The sequence below is a fragment of the Amblyomma maculatum genome, chromosome 6 (assembly GCF_055883805.1).
Source record: "Amblyomma maculatum isolate TAMU_Amacu chromosome 6, ASM5588380v1, whole genome shotgun sequence".
NCBI classification, from domain to species: domain Eukaryota; kingdom Metazoa; phylum Arthropoda; class Arachnida; order Ixodida; family Ixodidae; genus Amblyomma; species Amblyomma maculatum.
Window position 1 is genome coordinate 93,993,044 of NC_139349.1, and position 16,254 is coordinate 94,009,297.

At 47.2% G+C, this 16,254-nt stretch overlaps 1 protein-coding gene and 2 non-coding genes across 3 annotated transcripts in view; 1 reads left to right on the forward strand and 2 right to left on the reverse strand.

The window, feature by feature from the left end:
• LOC146186257 (angiotensin-converting enzyme-like) overlaps window positions 1-16,254 on the forward strand; it is a 91,496-nt gene that overhangs the window by 22,052 nt on the left and 53,190 nt on the right. The window contains exons 7-10 of the mRNA XM_084608020.1: window positions 1,690-1,705; window positions 3,019-3,030; window positions 5,081-5,253; window positions 5,662-5,760. Coding sequence (XP_084464146.1) covers window positions 1,690-1,705; window positions 3,019-3,030; window positions 5,081-5,253; window positions 5,662-5,760 — 300 coding nt within the window. The remainder of the gene's footprint in view (window positions 1-1,689; window positions 1,706-3,018; window positions 3,031-5,080; window positions 5,254-5,661; window positions 5,761-16,254) is intronic.
• On the reverse strand, window positions 15,873-15,944 carry TRNAT-UGU (transfer RNA threonine (anticodon UGU)). The gene has a single exon. It is a non-coding gene; the product is annotated as a tRNA-Thr (tRNA).
• Window positions 16,087-16,158, reverse strand: TRNAT-UGU (transfer RNA threonine (anticodon UGU)). The gene has a single exon. It is a non-coding gene; the product is annotated as a tRNA-Thr (tRNA).

Sequence of the window (16,254 nt, forward strand, 5' to 3'; positions counted from 1 at the left end):
TCTTCACCCAGATAATGTTACACACTCGAAAAAAGCTGCAAAAATGAAATAATTCAGGCAGGGACAACTGTCCGTCGGCCGCGGTTCGTCGAAAACGGTTCATTCTCAAGAATTTTAACTCGAAAGGAGACCGAAAATTTATACGAATAATGCGTAGTTCGAGTTGACGGGAGCCTTATTTTATGCGGGTTTCGTTTACGGAACGAAACATCGGTTTTAACAAACTGGAAGTTCATATTAGGCGAATTTGAATAAGGCAGACTTCACTGCACCATAAAAAAAAAAAAAAAAAAACGAATTCTAAGATATTTAAGCGTTCCCAGTTTGAATGTTGGTATAATGCATCAAACAAGCCAAATAATTTTGACCGGTCGCTCTAAAAGCGGGAGAAAACAAACGCGTTAAACTCGCATTTTATTTACCTTACTCATTTTACACCCGCTGCTTCAGATTCAGACATAATAATTTTGCTGAGCCGAATAGGACACACACCTCCTGTCTAGGATGTAGATGGAAGAACACAAAAAAATCCTGTTAGCTACCTTGAAAAGAAAAGTTTCGAAGAAAACTACCCTTTCGCCATCGGTTCAAAAAAGTTCCACTTTGAAAAAAAAAAAAAAAAAACCGATAGGAAAAAGTAAACCACTTCATATATAAGGGTTATAAGCGGGAAAACTAAAGGAGGCTTGCAGAAATGGGTGGCTAAAGTCGATAGGCTTCATCATCAGCAACGCGACGTGGCGATATTGTGGCGGCGCAGCATGTAATAGCGATAAGCTATTTCGAGACGAAGTGAGCAAATTTTAATGTCAATGCTATCCACAATCCTGACTCTTTATTAGAGCGAGTGAACTATTCCTTTAAACATGTTTGGTATACTTCCTGAATGGAAACTCGCCAAAGTGATTCTTTTACTTAAGAACAATGGCGGTGCCCACTATATGGATAATATTAGAACTGTTTCATTGACCTCAAACGTTGTAAAATAATTGAAATGGTCATATGTATTTGCACTTCGTGAACCAAGAAAATATCCTCAGCCCTTGTAAATTTGGTTTCCGTCCAAAGTGTCCCATCTGGTAGGTGCATTCCGACCCCCGACCCCCGGAGTCATATAGTTCCCCTTGCATGGCAACAAACTAATGCACGCTGCTTTGGTGACATCAGATATAGACAACACCTATGGTAGTGTGGAACGCGACATTTTATTGAAAAAACTGCACTGTTCAGTTCCCACATTATTTAGTTGCGTGGATATTTCCATTCCCCCAACACAGGTAATTTTTCTGTCCATTCTGGCAGATGCAAGCAAGGCAAAGGCGTTCTTCAAGGGACAGTCTTCTCACCTTCGCTTTTCCGCATACTCTTGAGCTCAGTTTTGATTAATCATGAAGTCCGAACTTGCGACTAAGCGGAGGACATTTCGTTTTTTACGCCTGCATCTGATACGTTCGCCTGAAATCGTACCTGAACTCTCTTGAGAACTGGTTGTGTGGCTTGCGACTCTCGGTAAAGGTGAGTAAGAGCGCCGTCCTGCTCTTCAAAATAAAAGTTCTCATAAGTCTGTCTTTAACGTATCAGCAACAAATGCTTCCTCAGGTTAGTTCTTTCAAAAATCCTGGTGTCACTTACGACGATAATCCTTACATTATAGTCGCACATTAGCCATGCATGTCGTCCCGAAAGGAGTTCGGGCCGTGGACATGTTGCGTAGACTAAGTCGTCCCCGGTCTGGAATGCGGAGTGATATGTTTTTAATGGTTTATGACATGTATGTTCGTCCGGTACTAGATTTCGGGTCAGTATTGTTTTCTGGTTCGCTAGTTAAAAAATTCGCCCGCTCGTTCTTTTGGAGCGGGAGCCGCTTCACTTGTGTTTCGACTTCCCAAATTGGTGGCCAACAAAGTGCTTTACCCTGAAGGCCGAATACCACATTTGTTATCTAGATTTCAATTTCTAACTCTTCAGACGTACCTTAAGATATAGAATCAAATTTTCACCAATCTCTGTGCGTTTTATGTTGCCAACCGACCTCCTTTTTCGGTGTCAGTTGGCCAAGGTTTTACACCACGCAAGTAATTCTAGTTCAAAATTTATTTGATCCTTTAATGTTCGCCTTCCTAGCATTCTTCCGGCGCAAACCAGCGGGTCTTCCGTTGAAACTGTCTTTGACGACATTTTCCTCAATAATGGTAAACATTTATCACCGCTTATTCTTAAATGGATTCTTAGAAAATAGTTCAAGGTGGCTTCCTACTCGCTTAACTATTCTAACCGACGCATCTCATTGTAACGAAAATAAATGTGTAAGTACATATTGTCCACTTCCAGACTGGTGTTTTTTTTGTGCGTCTTCCGGATTTCACCTCAATTTTTCAAACGAAGTTTCTGGCGAAGGCTCTTGCTCTACGAAACCTAGACTCCTCTTTTCTGCTGTGACGGTCATTACCGACTCTCCCTATCCTTGTGTTCATCCTTTCCTTCGACAGTGGATTATCCGATATTAAACACCTTCATATCATTGCTCCCTCGACACTTGAAACACATGATATGGTGCACATGGTATGGGTACCAGGCCACAGCAATGTACATTTAAATGATGGATGATGCTTGGTAAAAGCGTTCCTCAGTAGCCCTGTGTTAATATCCTTCCGGTTGCAGCGTACATCATAGCAGGGAGGTTTCGGAGAAGCATTTTATTAAGCATGCAAACTGGACATCTTTTAATACCTCAAACATTCATGAATTATGAAGTTATATCATTCACGGCAACTTGAGGTCTCTCTAACGACTCTGTGCTGCCGTATATCACCCTTAAATTTTTATCTTCACAGGTATATTTTTACATTTTTTTCCCGCCTACGCATTTTGCGGTGAACAGGAACCATTAGATCATTTCTTATTGTTTCGCCGCCGTTTCACCCCGCTGACGAGACGGTTGTTGGAAAAGCCATCGCAACAGCTTGGCCCCAGTTTAAGTAACCCGATCTTATTACCATCTGGCGCAACCAACCTTAGCCACACTCACAGGTCTGTTCTTACCGTCATACAAAATTCCTTACTGGAATCAAAGGGTTTGCCTTGCTAAATTTTATCTTATATTATTTGATCTACAAATCCCAGCGTCAATCTCCCATGCGAGTTATGACTTTTCCTTTTTATTTCATTTACTTCACCTTTTCGTTTCTTTTCCTCTTCACATCCAACCATTTTCTTTTTAGACATGTAACCACACATTTAAAATTCTCTCTGGTGACCAGTTCTTGGCCGATCCCCTTGTGTGGGTATGTGCCATGTGTTATTCCGTAAACAACAACGAAAAAAAAAAATAACAACCCAACAACTCTGAGCGGTGGCTGGCGACATCCAACACTGGTGACTCTGTGTGGCTCGGTGCTGTCCGCAAGTCTTTTTCCAAAGAGACGAGCGATGTGCAAGTATTTTTGGAAATACAACATCAGCAAAGTGCTGGACGGCACAGAGGACGATGCACTGTGGGACACGGGCAGTGAGAAGCACGCGTCATCCGACTCGAGTTCGGATGACTCTGGGTAACGCTAGCGTGCTGCGTGTCCTTCTGGCATGTAAATTCTATTCGAGGAGGCTGTAAATGAAAATGAAGTTAAATACCACCAGCATGTTCAATTGCAGTTATTTGAAGGCAAGAATATTTTTCGGTACGTTTGGGGAATTTAACGCTCTTTGCTTTTTTCTTATTTAGAACTCACATACTCTGGTGGTCGACCTACTACCCAAATCGACCTATTTATTTATTTTCTACTTAAGCTATACGTGAACGGTTTGTGACAACGGCGAGCTAAATAGCATACGTAGTAGGCGCGCTTTCCCTATATGCCGCGTTCCACACACATTACCTTGCTTGACTGCTGGAGCTAACCTAACTTCACTCGGAATGCTAGAACAGATTGAAGCAACGACCCTGCGGAGATCGCAGCTAAGATCTTCACGGAATGCGAGATAGGCACAAAGGAATTGGGGGAGGGGGGTTTTTCTTTACGCGAGCTGCTAGCAGCAATGTTACACGGTGGGGGAGGCAGACGCTTTCGCATAGTCAAATGCCATCCATGCCTTGTGAGGATGAAAACCGTGCAGCACTGTTAAGGCCGGAACCGGCACGAGCATTCCAGGGAATGAATTCGTCGCTTAGGTTTTCACGTAAATTATGCAAGTGATTGATTGGGCGTAGCCATGAGAGTTCACCAATCACGACATCCGGCCGCAGCATATGCGAGGGTTCGATCAATGATGAGCAGACCTCAAGTGCCATTGTTTCTAGCCGTTTATAACCTCGTTGGCTGTTCTATACTCCAGCTTTACCAATGCTGCTCGCATACTGCGACAAAAGGCATAGATGTACGCATCCGCTCCTTCAACCACACTATATCCCACCACGCAAGTCGGCACTCGGTTTGATCTGATATCGGAAAGTGCACCGGCTCTCGGCGTAAGCGCACTACTCGGATGTCTCGGCCGTTTTACTCAGTGCGATAAGCGTAAAATTTGCACTCGAGGTCATAAAAGCGAGCCCCAATGTCGCCGCGGTCACGCCTACGCGACTTTCTATTGCCTCTGCTCGAGCTTCGCGATCCTCTGTTTCGGCGAGGCTTATCACTTTCGCTTATGCCGCCGACAACACGTGCGCGTTACACATTTGGTCCTTGGTTACCGGAAAGGAGAGCTTTGCGTGTGGATGACGGGACAAGATTGCAAGAGGATGTCAATGCGTGCATTTACATACGATAATATTCAAAGCCACAATTTAGGAGGCTAGTCGCGGACGGATAACATTGTTCTGGGAGCCCACAAATTTTCGCGTGAGCGGCTCTTTCTTTGATCGAGTTTCTAATGTATCTTTGTCCTCAATATTTCACCACCAGCATTCATGACTTTAAGGAAACACGCTTTTATATCTGCATAAATCTGGCTGCTCAGTGCTCTGCTCGTGTGTGTATTTTTTGTTTTTAAATGCTCTTTTACAGACTATGTTTATACTCCTTTGCATTATGGGGTGCTAACGTTAAGGTTGATTCTTGTAGGGTCTCCAGTGCAGCTCGCCAAGGGGACCGAGAATGCCGAGCCCTCTAGTCGTGACGCGGTGGCGCGACTTCTGAGGGAGGCATTATTCAAGCTCGTACCATTGCCCTGGATTCTCTCTGTGGAGAGATGGCGGTACGCGGTGTTTCTGGGCCGGATCCCCGCCGAGAAACTAGCCTCTTCGCTTTGGGATTACCGGTATGTCTCACGAGTCCGGCATTGCTATGCACCAAGCTGAGGTCACGAGCTCGTACACGAATTAATGTGATCGTGAACAAACCACTGCCGGAGAAAACAGTACGGACCAGGAAAGCAAGGGTAAATTAGGGGCCTCGAACATAGCGCATATGGTAATTAGCTCTCCTTTTTTCAAGGTCGCCCTCTGCGCTCCTTGCGTTCTGGGGAGGATGCCATTATGTGGATGCTTACAAAATAAATCTAGGCAGTAGTTGAGTCCTCGAGGTGATGCGTACTCTCGAAAAGTAGCAATAGTTTAAGAGTTAGTGGTTACAGCACATGCTTATTGATCAGCAACTATAAGGTGACCGAGGTTTCGTTAGTCATGGTTATGTAATTATCCGTTATTTTTTTTTTTCCTATAAAAAGAGAGAGATACCAAGGAGTGAAGCCACCTACCCAAGAGGCGAGGATGCTCTTCGACGCTGGAGGAAAACACCACGTGTCCCACTTCATACCCTACTTCAGGTCAGAGCGCCTTCACGTTTTGCCGCGATGTATTGAAAGAGGGCCAATGAACCAGAGTGTTTCTTTGTGCAGCCCACGTACGGGGAAACCGAAGTTTCTGCTTTATATGTTTACATCACTGCATCATAAGTGCACACGCGAATTTTACAAACCTCCACTCTTGGCTGTCGCCTCACCTTGGGATGCTGATGCCGTATGGTAGTACGCTTAATTTTTCTTATTTAGGTGACATAACGCTCTTCACTGGCATCGGACACCATATCTAACGTATGGCTTTATAGCCGCGAATTCTTATGTGCTAATATTCCTTGGATTCAGAAACTTTGTGCTCCTTTAAGTACAGCGATGGAAAAAAAAAAGTCCGAGAGCGCTTCGGAATCTACCTGCAGAAATGCGAAAGCCTGAGGCGTTGCTGGAGCACACAGTGCATCACGCTTGATCTAATTGTCATTGTCAACTAATGTACCGTCATTATCATTGATAATGCTATCATTGGCATTATCACTAATTGCAGCGTCATTGGCGCTCTTCTACCATCTTCACGGTAGACAAGGAAAATTATGAAGTTCGTTTCATGATTACGGGCGTAGCATAGTTTGTTAAAGCACTCGACTGGGGTTCCAAGGTATGGAGGCTCGATTCCCTGTGGAGACAAGATTTATTTAGTCTTAACTATCTTCCTCACGGTAGGCATCACCAGGTGATGACGTCACAATCTCGCGGTATCCCGCGGAAACTCGCGAAGAAGTATGACACTTCTCGTGGCCGGACAAACTGAGTTATGGCCGCGAGTATGAGCCATTCCTTAAATGTAATAATAATTTTAGATACATTTAATATTCATCTCTCGTCATTGGCTAACAAGACGAGCTTCGTGTTACTAGCGTGCCTCCCCCCCCCCCCCCCCCCCTTATAACCTATCCTTTGTGGTAATAAGGAAACATTTTAGCAACGCGAAGCTGCAAATGTAGAATTGTCTCTAGTTGGCTATGTTTGTAATAAACGCACCTGAAGTGAGGCGCGAAACTCCAAAGCATGCGTCCAACCCAGTGTTAGCAACTGAGTCAATACGCAGTCGCACACACCCTGTCAGACGCTGGCTGCTGCCTTTTGTTCCCGGTGCTTATATTTTTTTTTTCTGCCGAGGCAAAACTAAAATCGTTTAATAAACTCAAACAAGTCGCGCCGGTTCGTCGCGGACAATCACAAGTAATGTAAATTGGTTTTACATCTGTAACACTCTCTGACGTACAGGGTCGTCAACTTTTAGGGTGAACCCGCGAGATCGCCTCTTCAAATCGTCATAGAGATTGCCTAGAATGCGCTTTGAAGCAAAGTTGCAGATCATGCAATTATGTATTATTACTAGCGCAACACAGAAAAAGATGCGACTAAGACACGAGGGCACACAAGCTGTTCTCGTGTCTTAGTCGTGTGTCTTGCTGTGCTGCGCTGGCAATAATACATAATGAAACATCAACTGATCCGCACTGTTACTCCACTGAAGCCCATGCGAAGCACTGCCTCATGGTCAGTTCGCTTCTGCGCAGCTTTACTGCCATGTGGGGCTGTGTGGGACGCAGAAGCGCTTCGAAAAGAGCCACCACATCTCTTCGAGTTCACTCGGACAGTGCACGAGCCTGTACACCACTCTCTCGATCAAAGATTTCGTATTTGCATCGAAATTTTGATAAACTATACTTAATCAATATCATAAATGTTTTATTCATTTGGTTGGTGGTTACATTTTGGCAGGAAGTCGCATATTAGACGACTGAAGGGGACTTCCTGTACAGAATAATGGTATTACAGCGCACTAGAGCATAAAAGGGGGAGAAAGGGACAACTTTGTACCAGGTACGTCTCAGTGATGCTGCGCTGTTACACTCGTATGATGGCGTACCAATTTGCCCACCAGTCTGCGTCGTTACTCCTGTGAGTGAGGTTTTAATGACTGTAGGAATGCGCGGCACTTGGAAAATAAAATTTCACGCGGAAATGAAACATAACACATACTTTACTTTCAACCAGTGAAAACACACACCAGTGAATTACAGAAAACCTAATTGTTTTATATTTATGGTATTTAGGTCGCTGCATAAATTGAGGTGTTCAACGAGGATTTTTAATGTTTGGAGGTAACGCATTTCATAGGGATATCGATGAAAACTGAGCAGTCTGCTTGCCGCATCATCATTATCAGCCGGATTATACCCGGTCCTGCGCTCGCTGTATCCACTTAACCCCTGCGAACTTCCTAACCTCATCTGCCCACCTAAATTTCTGCCGCCCCCTTCTACGCTTTTCGTCCCTTCAATCCAATTTGTTACTCTTAGCGACGGTCGGTTATCCCCTCTTCGCACTACATGCCCTCCGCAATTCTTGATTTCGACTAGAATGTCACTAACTAGACTTATTCCTCTGACCCACTCTGCACGTGTCCTATCTCTACCATTTTCTCTACCACTACAATTTTCCGTTCCATAACCCTCTGCGTTATCCTCAACATAAGTAGAACCCTCTTTGTTAACTTCCACGTTTCAGCCCCATAGGTGTGTAAAATGTATAACTCATATACTTTCCTCTTGAGCAATACAGGTAAGCTGCTGCTCATAATCGGTGAGTACTTCTCAAGTGCGCTTCATATGAATCTTAGTCTTCTAGCTATTTCCCTTTCATGGTTCTGATCTGCGGTTACTACCCGTCCTAATTAGACATATTCGCCTACCGCTTTCTTTGATACGCTATCTATTGTAAACTGGTCATTATAACTTTATAGCCCTACCTTTCTGCGTTTACTTTCTACGTAGTCAATCATTCCTCAGCAGGTCAGCAGGGATCCTTTGGGACTCCGCGGCCTCCAGTGCGCACAAAATGAGCTAGCGCTGTTGGGCGAGCTCGGTGGTACACAAGAGGGACTTCCACGCATCCACTGTAGCTGAATTGTCTACCTTGTGTTGTGTACATGTCCACATCATGTGGAGGAATGTGGCCGGTTGTGAGCAGTGTTTGCAACTAGGTGCAATAATATTTGGGAAAAGTTTTCTATTGCCGCGAAACCTTCAAAACAGTATTTGTTGTTTTTTAACAGCCGCCGGCATACAGGCTTATCTGAGTTCCGTAATCTTTGTTTGTTACTGCTCGATGTCGCGAGTCACACCTTTATCAGTTTTGTTGTAGCGCAAGACGCACCGAGATCTGTCTCGAAGGTTCCGGCCACTCGGGTGTCTTTCCACAATGTTCCAGCCCGTGCTGGTAGCTGTTTGCGGCGTTATCTAGATTGTTCTGTGCAGCCTTTAAATTGAGCGTTGCCGAGTGTGACGAGCATTCTTTGTTCGACGATCGACGAGCACGTTTGTTTCTATCGCCGCCGCCGAGTTGCTTAGTTCTTTTGCGGGCGCAAGTCAGCCCAAATAAAGAGTTCCTTTAGTGCAGTCATCGACCCTTCATTTGTGTTGTCGACCTCGTCACCACTACGTGACATCTGGTGGAGGTGCTGCCTCTGATCCTTCAAGCGAAGACCCCAGCCTTGTTCCTGTCGCCCTGGAAGACCAGCCTACAGGTCACCGAGCCAGCCGCCGACTTCAAGGCCTACAGCCAGAGCACGGTCTGCTACCTGACCCCATTCGATTTCGGAAGACATCGACGCTGACAATGGCCCAGCCTACAGCACCGGTTGTTTTCGTTCAACCTTTAGTGCAGTCCTCGACCCTTCCTTTAGTGCAGTTCCTTTAGTGCAGTCATCGACCCTTCATTTGTGTTGTCGACCTCGTCACCACTACGTGACACTATATAGAGATGGGTTTGGAAAGGTTCCTGTTTGTATTTTGCGCCAATGGACGGTATCGCACCGGGATAGTTCCCGGTTTACTGGGGGGTATAGGCACCGTTCGAGCCGATAATGCTGGAGGACGTCCTAGTAGTAACAAGGCGTGAATGAGTGCCTTGGGGAGTGTCAGAGGAAGCTGCAGGCTGAGGAGGGTGCTGCGCCCGGCAGTTGAGTTTTCGGGCTAGAGCATGCGCCTGTGCGTTCTCGCTGAACGCCTCATGGGCTGGGGCTAATATGAGAAGACGAGGTGTAGACGGTAAGGGGTGAGATCGGAGGATAGTGTGTGCCTGTTGGGATATACGATCTGCATCGAAGTTATGAATTACTTGTTGAGCATCGCTAGCGACTACTTTGGTGAAGGGCTCGGTCAGAGCTAACGCGATGGCAACCTCTTCCGCGGTGGTAACACTTGCGGCGTTGAGGACGCTGCAGGCATTATGCCAGTTTCGGTGCGGTGCCAATGCAACCGCAACCGTAGCGGGGAGAAGGGGGTGGTGGGAAGTATCTGTGTATGTAACGTCGGGGCGACCGGCAAAACGTTTCTGGAGTTGCCGGGCTCGATCGGCTCTGCGGTCTGTATGATACTCTGGATGCATACGTTTGAGAAGCGCAAGTATAGGAAGACTGAGTCTCTGCTCAGGCATGAGGTCCATATATGTAGAAGTCGCCCTCAGAGGGGTGATTTCTATCTGGCGCAGCACTGCGCAGAAACTCATGTGTCAGTGAGAGGCGCTCACATTGGGAAGTTAGAGTGGCTTCAATCAGCTCGCCGACTGTGTTGGAGATCCCGAGAGTCATCAGTTTGGCGGTGGAAGTGGACATGGGTGGACACAATGCTATCCTGAATGCCTTTCGTAGTGATGCATCCAGTCGCTCCTGATCTGTTTTCGTGAGGCGAAGATAATGAGACGAAGTAGGCAATGCGAGTACAAACGAAGGCTTGTACAAGGCGCAAAAAGTTAGATTCGCGCGTGCCCCTATGCTTGTTGGAGACTCTCTTGAGCAGGCGGCTGATCTGGATTACAGATTGATCTATTCGTTGAAGAGAAGTGGTGTTTCCTCCATTATCTTGTAGATGAAGGCCCAGGATGCGGATTCGGTCGGTACGGGGTATAGGGGTGTCCTGTATCTGCAGATTGAAGGATGCCAGAGGTGATCTGGGGCGTCTACCCGGGGTCGGGACAATATTGTATTCATACTTGGTGGCCGAGCAGGAGGCCGACTCTGGCCAGGTAGGTACCAATGGGATCGATGGCTGTCTGCAGAGTCTCCTCGATCTGGCCGTCACTGCCGTGTGTATTCCACAGAGTGAAGACGTCGGCGTAGAGGCTGTGGTGCAAGTGAGGGATGTCTGCCAAAAGATTGGGTAGGCCAAGCAGCGTAATGTTGAACAGGAGTGGTGAAAGCACCTGGCCTTGAGGTGTACCCCGGCTCCCAAGAGAGATGATGGAAGGATCTCCTGGGCCGGTGTCAAGTTGCACTGTGAGGTTCGTGAGAAGGTTGCGTATATATGCATACGTTCGTTGTCCCACCCCTAGGGTCTCGAGGTTCTGCAGAATGGCTTCGTGCCGGACATTGTAAAAGGCCTTCGCGACATCTAGGCCAACTATGACTTTGGTGTCCAAAGTGTTGTGTGTCAGCACCTGATGCTTGAGCAAGAGCATGATGTCTGGGGCCGCAAGGTGCGGCCGAAAACCAAACATCGTGTCTCGGAGTAGGAGATGTTCTTCTAGGTAACGAAGAAGACCAGTCTAAATTACATGCTCCAATAGTTTTCCCACGCGGAACGTGAGAAAAATGGGGTGGACGTTCGAGAGAGTAAGTGGTTTGACCGGCTTGGGGATGAAAACGATGTTGGTGCATTTCCACTCTTGCGGGATGGCTCCCCGCTCCCAGCATTTTTCTAGAAAGTCTGTGAGAGCATGAATCGAGGCGTCGTCGAGATTCCGAAGCATACGGTTAGATATCCGGTCTGGCCTTGCCGCTGAGTTTGTCTTGAGATGATTAAGTTCGGCTCATACCTCCGGTAAAGTGATGGGAGCATCTAAACGGACGTGTTCATTCCCCTGATAAGGAGGGAGGGATATCACTGGTCCCGGGCGGATGTAGGTATCTGGTAGCTCTTGTTTGAGGGTGTCTGAGGTGCCGAGAAATTGGTGGTGAGCTGCTTCTGGTGAGCTTGTAACTTGCTGCCTTCAGGGTCGAGGAGGTGACGGAGTAGTTGCCAGGTGCTTCTGGTGTAAGGAGCCTTATCCATCTGGTCACATATAATGTGCCAGTTTTGGCGTGCAAGCTCTACGGTATAGTTCTCGATGTTGGTATGGACTCGGGCGAGCCGTCGTCGAAGATCCCGATCCCACTTGTGAGTTTGCATCAGGGCCTCCAGCTTGCGCTTGCGGTCACACAGTTGGGCATAATATCTGTCGCAGTTTGGTACGGAGTCCTCCGCAGCTACTTCGGCAGTGATGTCTTCAGCTTGTTTGAGGATGTCGGCTGACCAAGCGGCGATGTCTGTGATAGCTTGGGAAGGAGCCTTGCTCTTCTCGCTTGGCGTGAAAGCAGTCCCAGTTGACCACTTTAGCTGGTCGCATACGTTGTCGAGGAGGGTCCTGCATGACAATCTACAGAACGTAGTGGTCGCTGCTGAATGTTTCCCGAGTATTGCATCAGGTAGCTGCGATCCCCGATCCCGTAAAGGCGAGATCCGTGGTTGTGTCCTGGGAGACTCCCGTTCCTTTCCGAATGGGTTGGGTGATATCCGTTAGGAGGTCCAGATGGAGTGTGTGCCAATCATCTCAAAGCTATCAGCCTTTAAGCGTGTCGTAGTGGTAAACCCAAGCTTGATGCGGAGCGTTAAAATCACTCAGAATAATTAGAGGTCGTCCTCGCTCTAGCTGCTGTACACGGAAGAAAAGTGGCCCGAAGACGGCCTTGCGTGATCGGTTCGGGCTGTACACGTTGAGCACGAAGAGGCATTGCCTGGTCGCACGAGAGGGTCGGGGGAGAATTTCCAGAAGGATATGGTATGGTAAAGTGGAGTCTAGCTCATGTAAGTTAGCCGTAAGGTTTCTCTTAACTAGAGTGGCCACCTGAGATTTTGCTGTTACCGATGTGTAAGTCCAATATCCAGCCAATTTCGCGTGTTTCCCTGCTTCTTTAAGTGCAAAGATCTCAGGGGGATCGCTCGCGGTAAGGAACTGCTGAAGGACCGCTCTCTTGCGCGCGAACGCTCTGCAGTTCCATTGCCAGATGGTAGTGTTACTAGAGCGAGCCGCCATGATTAGGTTGGGAGAAGTTCGGAGTGGTGATCACTGGGAGATTTGACGTCTGAACTGAGAGTGGGGTCATGTCTTCCTTTTTGCAGAGGGTGTCGACTGCCTTACCAAGATAATGTAGCTGTAGAGCAAACTGAGAGCTATAGGGTGCGAAAGGAGTTCTCAATATGTTCATCCAGTGACCGGGACTACTGGATACTAAAATGATAATTTTATGCCGGATATCTGACGGGAGCCTACAACATCTTAATTATGGTTCGCAACCTCGAAGCAAGGATGTTTCATAACGTATTATATTCTACATTTGCCAAACACATTGGATAATAACCCAAAATTTGTTTCAGTCTTGTACCATCATCTTTCTTCGGTATCAGTATTGTGTGCCAGCACTAGAATAATGGGGGCAACAAGTTGCAATAATATGCTTCTGCAAAGGCCTTATATAAAATTCATCCTATTTTAAGCTTAACGAAAGGGCTGCAACGATCGCTACTTTTGCTCAGTAAAACGGCCTTACTGCATTGTTTTACTCAGCTACAGCGGCGCGTGTTACAGACGCTGCCTTAGAAGCAGACATTAGGGAAGCGCATGCACATCATTCGCTACAAAGGGGAGCTGAAAAACATTCAGTCGCCAATGATGATCGAACTCATGACCGCTGGTTTACAAGGCGAGCGCTCTGCCACGCGCTTTTTTTTTTTCCAAAACAAAACACCTTTATCTTCACTTATGTACAACTACTCAGCCAAAAGCCGAGAGTATTGGTTGTTTCTCGCGTCACGTCTCCCAGAAGAAGCAAGACAGGAGTTTAATGCACAAAAAGAATTATATAGAGGGGTCTGGTAAAAAGAGGACATAGAAAGTCTTGTTAACCCGACATGCGCCACCAAAAAGACATTGGGGAAAATCAGAGTGGAGTTAAGAGAAACCCTTTGGGCAACGCTGCATGCATCATGAGCGGTACTCGAACCGTTTGCATTGCCGTGTCTTGAAGGCAACTACAGCGCGGCAGCCCTGCTTCAGTTCCTTCTGAAGACTGTCGTCGGAGCCAGATAACTCGAGTGTGCTCACTATCCATTCTGCTTTGTCCAACAGGCGCCACCACGCTGGTTTCGGGCAATGCACACACTCCATCACATCCACGCGTTCGGAGCACTGGACAATCACAAGGCGCAAGAGACCTAGTCACGTGAGGTTCATATTCATGCAAAAAAAAAAAAAACGCCTACTTCGTCCCAGAAGATGTGCGCCGTGTAACATTCCATAAAGCCGTGTTGTGCGGTTTCCCGCCTGCTACACAGGAGACATTTTGCGCCCCATGGTAGGAAGAAGCTTCGTTCTTCCTGACGGGCTTTCAAGGGCAAAACTCCTGTGTGGAAGCGGAAGTAGAAATGCAGCTTGTTGGAACAGGCAGCCTCCTGACACGCTTGAAGCATCAATCAGTCTTGCCTACACCTGTGGGTGGTTGTCGATATAGTGGAGGTTGTAGGTATTGCGCAAATAAGTTCCAGTAAAGTTTCTTCGGTTTTACTGCGAGCAGGTACTCCCAAGAGAGAAGCCCTTGCAGCAGCGCTAGAGACTGCGCAACCTTCCTGTAGAAAGCCGTGACTTCATTCCGTGACATATTGGCTTAGTTGTGGCCAGGCAAGGAGCTAATTAAATGCGCCGAACCGAGATACTGAGCTGCCGCGCGAAGAAAATTATCCTTTTGGTGGCGAACGAAACTGAACCTTTGGTCAACAAGCTCAAGCTTACGTTTAGTAGGTTCAGACCGCCTCGTTCCATGCTCTAGAAAAGGTTGTTTCGGCGCATGGGCTCTGCCGTAGAGCGAGAAATGAAAACTGCCCATGATATGTGTAGCCTACCCACGGAGCCCTGTCGATAGTGGTCACTCTGGCTGACTATGGTACCACTGGGTAAACCACCGCGTTGCATACATAGGCTCTCGTGAACATGGCGATGTGCCTCGGGCGCCAAGGATCAAGCTTCCTTTCAGCGGCAGCTAGTTCGGGTTGCCAGCTCTTCGTGATCGCTTTACCCATGTCAAGATTGACGCCCAGGCACTTGTCAATTTTTTCAGTCCATTCTACTCCAAACGGTTGAAGCGTTTTCCTATTCCAGTCTCCCAGCCGGGCGCCTTGGGTTTTTTCTAAATTCAGCTCAGCTCCGGAAAATTGACAGAAGCGGCTTGCCAACTGAATCGCCTCCCCCATTTGTTGCTGGGATGTGCAAACGAAGGCTGCGTCGTCCGCGTATGCGAAGCCGACCAGTTCTTGGCCGCCGAGTTCTAAACCATTTAAGATTTTAGATGCAAGTACCATGTGACACAACGTCTCCAGGTACAAGGTAAAAAAAAAAAAGAAAAAAAAAAAAAACAGGCGACATCACACACCCTTGTCGTACCAATCTATTCACTTGTATCGACGTGCTGGGTATAGCGTCAATGACGATTGCAGTACTGATATCAATGTAACAAATTTTGAACCAATCTATTATGTCTTCGCCTACTTCGCATTGCTAAAGGAGATGAAAGAGGGAAGCACAGCCAACCTGGTCAAACGCCCAAATCAATCTGGAGGACAACCAAAGGAAGTTCTGTCTCCGCTGCCACGTGGACAGTCCTCATGCAATGTAAGTTGGTGTTAATGGAGCGCAGTTTGAAGCCACATGATTGATCTCCCACCATGGTGCTAAGGGCGATTCCGAGTCGACGATCGACAGCTCTAGCCAGAATTTTATAATCCGCGGAAAAAAGACTTATTGGCCTGAAATCAGCTAAGTCGGGAGTCGATTCAGAGGAAGGCTTCTTAGGGATTAGGACTAAATTGCTGCGTCGCATTGAAGGAAGGAGAAAAGCTATAGCGGCGCTCGTTATAGCCGCTCCCTTCAGAGCAGACATTAGGGAAGCGCACGCGCATCGGTCGCTACTTCAAGATCGTTTATTCCACACTTCCAGACTCTTCGCCACAATTACGCTCTTATGGTAAAGAGCAGCCGAAAAAAAATTTAGCCGCCATTGAGGATCGAACTCACGACCGCTGGTTTACAAGACCAGCGCTCTGCCACTGAGCTATAGCGGCGCTCGTTACAGCCGCTCCCTTCAGAGCACACATTAGGGAAGCGCACTTGCATCGTTCGCTACTTCAAGATCGTTTATTCCGCACTTCCACACTGTTCGCCACAATTACGCTCTTATGGTAAGGAGCAGCCGAAAAAAAATTTAGCCGCCAGTGAGGATCGAACTCACGACCGCTGGTTTACAAGACCAGCGCTCTGCCACTGAGCTATAGCGGCGCTCGTTACAGCCGCTCCCTTCAGAGCACACATTAGGGAAGCGCACTTGCATCGTTCGCTACTTCAAGATCGTTTATTCCGCACTTCCACACTGTT